General features: G+C 38.8%; 2 protein-coding genes across 2 annotated transcripts; one reads left to right on the top strand and one right to left on the bottom strand.

The window, feature by feature from the left end:
• Positions 1–496: 496 nt before the first annotated feature.
• On the top strand, positions 497–1,580 carry LOC129761632 (uncharacterized). The gene is made up of 3 exons (XM_055759368.1): positions 497–689; positions 743–926; positions 993–1,580. Coding segments are annotated over exons 1-3 (774 nt in total). The 5' UTR covers positions 497–687.
• Positions 1,581–1,642: 62 nt separating this feature from the next.
• On the bottom strand, positions 1,643–4,020 carry LOC129762088 (putative nuclease HARBI1). The gene is made up of 4 exons (XM_055760074.1): positions 3,421–4,020; positions 2,924–3,356; positions 2,716–2,860; positions 1,643–2,654 (listed from the first exon to the last, which is right to left on the bottom strand). Exons 1-4 carry the CDS (start codon positions 3,531–3,533, stop codon positions 2,395–2,397), a joined length of 951 nt encoding a protein of 316 aa, XP_055616049.1. The 5' UTR covers positions 3,534–4,020; the 3' UTR covers positions 1,643–2,394.
• Positions 4,021–5,905: the final 1,885 nt, after the last annotated feature.

Genomic DNA, 5,905 nt, shown 5'->3' with positions numbered 1-5,905 from the left:
GATATCACATGTACCGATAAGATGAGGAAAAGCCCTTTTGAGTTGTTGGATATTTTACACAAAAGGGCATAAAAACCTCATATCTTTTCATAATTCCTACTACAAAATATTAACAATAACTAAGCACATAGTACAGAGAAAAAACATAAAAACAAACATTCTCATAAATCATAATAATAAAATTAGAGTCATAAATAATAAAATGTATACAGTAAAGCTGCTGATCGTGGTGGTTCTTCAGTCTTCCCATGTTGGGTGTTATCCATTTAATAGATTTCGATTGAATGCTGCAGCAGAAGAGTTAAAATCGAACATCTGATAGACTTCGTTGAATCTTGTCGCCATAAATCGAATGGGGTCATATTGACCATATGCTGAACGACGACCGTCTAGTAACAGGAAGTCCCGCTGTCGAAGGGCTCTAATAGGTGCGTATATATTTAGTTGTGTCAATATTTCCGCTGAGTCAATGGTGTCTATTCTGTATTTCAATCGATTCGAAATATTTCGAACGACTTGGTAAATTCCATTCCCTGTTTCGTTCGAGGTGTTTTCAAATTCGAATACCTTTCGTTCGGACTGTTTTGTTTTCGAACATCTTTCATTCGAATCAAACCAAACGTCAAACCCACTTTGTTTATGAAGGAGTGAATAATTTCCGCAGCGGATGAGCGGTGAACTGCAAAAATGTAAGCTAATTTTTAATCATTTTTTTCTTTAAATTAATTTTAACGTTCAACAGGGAAAAAAACAAAAACAAAACAACCACTAAAAATCAGTTCGAGCGGATTGTGCTGCTTCTGGAGCAAGAACCGGACATAGCAAAGGGTTTCTCCCGAGGAAATTCCGGACCCTTCTGGGATGATCTGGCGGCAGAAGTCAATAGTTTGGGACCGCCTATTCGCGATGGAAGTGGATGGAAAAAGGTATATACTAAAACGAATCCGAAACATATGTTTATAGTCTTATTTTTGCCCTGGTTTTCTGTGTAGGTTTGGGCGGACTATAAGTCCGGATTAAAGCGAAAACTCGCTCACAACAAACGGGAGCAGAGGGCGACAGGTGGAGGACCCAATAAAATTATCAATTTGTCCGAGCTGGAGGAGCAGGCAGTTCTACTAACTGGGTTACTTGCGACCGTGGAAGGAATCCCGGGTACCTCATCTCATGGAACACAGTTGGGTTCGCCTTCGGGTGAACCTCAAGCTGCAGACCAGGAAAATTTTATATATTATGGTACTTCCGACGACGGTATCAATAATACCATTCACTTCCAGCCCTCTCAGCCGAAAAAATCCAGACCTTCTACCACGAGGCTATTAGAGCTGCAAGTCGAGCAACAAAACAAATTTCACACCAATGTGAAATCCCTGTTAAAAAACACAAACAAGAATTTGAGTGATCTGGTTCATTATCAGCGCCAATCAGCTCGAGCGATTCTTTCCGTGGATGCCACACTCAAAGAACATCTGAGTGAACAAAAACGACATAACCACGAGATGGAGAAGATCGCGCTGGAGAAATCAATAGTCAAGCGACAAATCCTTGAAACGCAGATTGCGTATATTTCAGAACATTAGAATAATGTTTCAAAATATCAGTGATATTGTAACTCAAGTATAAAAAAATGAAAAAAGTTCTAATCGTATTTTTATATCTTTCCATGGAAGAAAAATCTTACTTAATTTTTTCTTTGAAGTTTGTTTGGAATAGCATCAAAATTATATAAACTTTTTTTAAATTCACGAATTTCGCCTATAGTTTATGGAACTTCCTTAACCCCTTCACGTACAACATTGAACTTCACTCGTTGTTTCTCGATGTGAAATAATTACATAGCTTCAGGCATATGATGAGGATACCGACAACTGAAGATTATCAAATTTCCGTTATTTAAAAAAAAAATTGAATGAGCTAAAAATATAAAATATAATTTGAATATTATAATTAAAATAAAAACGAACGAGTTAGTAGGTAGTAATAACTCCTTCGTTTTTATTTTAAACACAACATGTATTTGCTCATCATAGGGCACCCATGTTAGATACCCACACTCAGCAGAGTAGCGGAACGACTCGAAGTGCTCGTTTTGGGCCGTGCTGTTGGAAATTAAATCGTACAGCAAGGGGTTAAAACAACGCAAAAAGTATTAATAATGGTTATTTGAATACTTGGCCTGCTTACGAGAAATCGATAATGACATGTTCTCAAAGTGTTGGCAGGAATAAGAGTAAATAATTCTGCCGAAACCATAGTTAAGTAAGGAAGACACTTCCTTTTCCGGTGGTTGTTATTTATTTGAGCATTTGCAAACAAGTTAGATGAAATTTAACAGTCATAAATATTAATTTAAACAAAAGTTTATTATGTAAACAGCTGCATAACATATTATAACTACTGAGAACGACCAAATTCTAAGCATATATTGTGAAGTGCACAGCATACATTTATAATTTGAGCGCATTTAGTAGGATTGTAGTGAAGTTGTCTCGCGCCAAGGATGCATCTAAACCGATTTTTTAGTAAACCGATTGTCCGCTCGACGATAGCACGACCCAAGGCATGCCTGCGATTAAAATCGCTCTCCAAACTCCCTTCCTCCGCTGCTCTGAATGGCGTTACTAACCAAGGTTCCGATGGATAACCAGCATCACCTGAAAATATTTTATCACACAGTACATACAAGTATACTAAAATATTGTAGTTGAACATTACCTAGAATCTTAGTATTAACTTCACCATTTTGGTGAAGCTGCTCAAAGTGAGTTCTTGCAGGGCTTACACGCCATATATGAGAGTCATGATTAGATCCCTGGAAGGTAGGATCAACGAAACGAATCCTTTGCTGATCGTCACAAACCTATGTTGATAAAAAAGAGTATTTGTTCATTGATTTGTTAATTCAAATACTAATAATACTTACAATCAGAACGTTGAGACTATAAAATCCCTTCCGATTAAAAAACAAATTTCGATTCAGCTTAGGTGGAATAATTTTTACGTGGGTTCCATCCAAACACATAATAACACCCGGAATTGATGTTTTCTGATAGAAGTGTAGTTTAGCACGCCGCTGTTCGTCTTCCGTCATATTTAGGGAAATCCATTTCTTACACAGTGTCCGCTCCAGAATGTTAAGCATTTCAGTCAGCACCTTGGAAAATGTGGGCTGTGCTATGGCAATGTGATAATCTTGCCCTGCTCCATGTTGATAATTTCCTTCAGCAAAGAATCGCAAACATGCTGCGAGTTTCACCTCCGTGGATAGACCACCTTTCCTTGTGGTAAGGCAGTTCTCAATTTCCTCTAAAACGTACCGAAAAGCTTCCTTACTTAGACGAAAACTTTTGATGAATCTGAATAAGGGCAAAATTAATCAATAAGAGAAACAAACATGGGATTTTTGAGACGGATACTTACGCTTCATCAGAAAGTTTCATGAAGTCGGTTGATTTTCGGTGGTTTCGCCGATGGTAGCAAGGCATTCCAATTTCTTCTTGCTCCGCCAAAATCGGTAACAAAACGGAATCCATTGAACGAGAAAATTTTCTCACAAATTTCTCTTAGGATCAAAAATTAACTGAAATTCAACTCGCACTCGCCGCTATTTAATACGGTGTTTCTTTTTGTTTATCGGTTTTTGACAGATCGATGCATATTCGAAATTTTCTAACACTTTCGTTCGAAACGAGCAAAACGATTGGAATAGGGAATGGTAAATTCGAAAACGATAGAAATATCACTTTCGAACGAAATAGAAATCCGTCGGAATACAGAATAGGCACCAATATCGCCCAAAAGTATTTTTGTGACAAACATAACTTGGGCAACATATCTCCTGCGTTCCAACGTGTCAAGCCCGAGGAGCCTACTGTAGGGACCTACTACTACTAAGATATCAAAATAGAGTACTTACCTGAACGGGAGAGATCTTGGCTGGCGATGAGAGAGGCAATAGTGAGGGATAAAGATAGAAGGGATTACGAGGAGTACAGTGATACGCGAAGGTTGTGAATTAAAGAGTGGTGTAATAAAAGAGTCTATTACGGAGTTATAATTGATTAATTAATTTTTAATTTGAGTGTCCGAACGAGTCGATACACCTACATCGCTCTTCATACGGTGGTAAATTCAACGGGTCTCGCCATGGAAGACTACGGAGCGCGTATCTAATGAATTTTTTTGTATTGATTCGAATCTACCTATCCAGTTTAACTGATACGGGCACCACACGATTGCATTTGATTCCAGAATGGAGCGCACCAGTACACAGTAAAGTGACCGAAGACATTGTGGATCACGGAATTCGTTGGATACTTTAAATATAAATCCTAGTTGTCGGTTAGCCTTTGCAATTATGCTGTCATAATGGGGGCGAAAAGTCAACCCTGTGTCAAGGATGATTCCCAAGTCGCGTATTTGATCAAAACGCACTAGAGGCTCGTTAGAAATATTGTAATTGTGGATGATTGGGTTCAATGACGGGAATGACGTGACTATAGTTTGTTATTAGTTGAGATTCGACAGGGTGTCGACTCAAAAACTGAATGAAAATCAAGGAATATCAGATTTTCTAGGTTTTTTCAGATAGTCGACACTCTGTTCGAAGTTGTGTCCTCATACGTTATCGACTCGGGTATCAAATGGGAGCTGAACATTAAAGTGGCCTCCAGAATAAAGTGAGAAATAATGTTTTCTCACGCCACTCGCGGCGCAGAATAAATGGGATTGTCTTGGAGCTTTGGAACATTTGATGACCAGAATCCGCTGACTACAACCTGAATATTACAATTCTGAAAGTTTGGCTCATCTACACGTCAATGTGGAGAGTCGCTAATCACTAATTGTGCGTCAATTTCTGACTCCAAATTGCGTGTTCTAAATCATTCGTGATGTTTACCGAATTTGACGCACTTGAACATTTGTTTATGACATTAGGGCCACATAAACAGCTTCAACGCCAACGACTTTGAACCCCGATTCGCGAAATAAGCTAGATCACGCATTGGAATCGCTATGAAAATGTGCTCTCGTGGCGAACGGAGTGCGCCGTTTGTGACTACCGGGACAGTAAACGGGTAGATCTACTCCAAGGAGTGTTTACAGAAGCGTCTGCTTCCTCTGTTGAAGCAACACGAGGGCCATACGATCTCTTGGCAGGATCTAGCTTCGCGACACTATTTAAAGGATGTCCTGGAGTGGTACGAAGCCAACGGGGCCACTTTCGTAGGAACTACTGCCCGTCGCAAAATACTGGGCTATTAAGAAGCAGGCAGACACTACGGAAGCATCCAAAGGAGGTCAATCTGTCGTCGCAGTGTATAGTGGAAAACGTCGTAAAACTCGAGCTAGTGCTCTGAAAGTTAACTGAACGTATTTCAATTTTCCGCAATGGTTTCGTTTGTATTGGTGAAAACATCTTTATTTTATCGACACTGATGCCAGACAACATAATTGAAACAGATATTAAAACCACTTAATAAATTATTCCTGGGTCAGAGTGTTTCATGTCATGAAAATCAATAAAATAAAGCTGTGTTGATATCAATGCAATTATTATTTTTACGTTTAATGGGTCTATGATGTAAGTTTTAGCAACTTGAACATTGGGTAAGAAAATTGTATTGCAGAGCTCGGAACACTGCCACGGCTGCCTAAGCTTTCAAAAATAGTAAACGGAAAAGTATTACATTCAATCAAAATGCCTCGGCCAACGAAGAGAAGGGTTAAGGCTCTCCAACGTGAGTATATGAAAACAATACGATCAACGAAGGAAAATATTGAGGAATTATCAATATCGAGTTACTATGCGGAAGAACTTGTTGATAACAAAAGAGCCCCAATTCGCTTGTGTTATAAATTTGATCATGTTACGCTCGCGTATAATCAGAATTTTACTTCATAT

The sequence above is a fragment of the Toxorhynchites rutilus genome, chromosome 1 (assembly GCF_029784135.1).
Source record: "Toxorhynchites rutilus septentrionalis strain SRP chromosome 1, ASM2978413v1, whole genome shotgun sequence".
Classification (NCBI taxonomy): domain Eukaryota; kingdom Metazoa; phylum Arthropoda; class Insecta; order Diptera; family Culicidae; genus Toxorhynchites; species Toxorhynchites rutilus.
This window is presented reverse-complemented; position numbering and strand designations above follow the sequence as displayed.

What these genes read in the sequence shown, in the direction of transcription:
- LOC129762088 (XM_055760074.1), bottom strand. Translation starts at nt 3,533, where the DNA reads ATGGATTCCGTTTTGTTACCGATTTTGGCGGAGCAAGAAGAAATTGGA. An exon ending in ATAGTCTCAACGTTCTGATT is followed by an intron (nt 2,861 to 2,923) that starts GTAAGTATTATT and finishes TTATCAACATAG; the next exon opens with GTTTGTGACGATCAGCAAAG. An exon ending in AGTTAATACTAAGATTCTAG is followed by an intron (nt 2,655 to 2,715) that starts GTAATGTTCAAC and finishes AAATATTTTCAG; the next exon opens with GTGATGCTGGTTATCCATCG.
- LOC129761632 (XM_055759368.1), top strand. An exon ending in ATGGAAGTGGATGGAAAAAG is followed by an intron (nt 927 to 992) that starts GTATATACTAAA and finishes TTTTCTGTGTAG; the next exon opens with GTTTGGGCGGACTATAAGTC.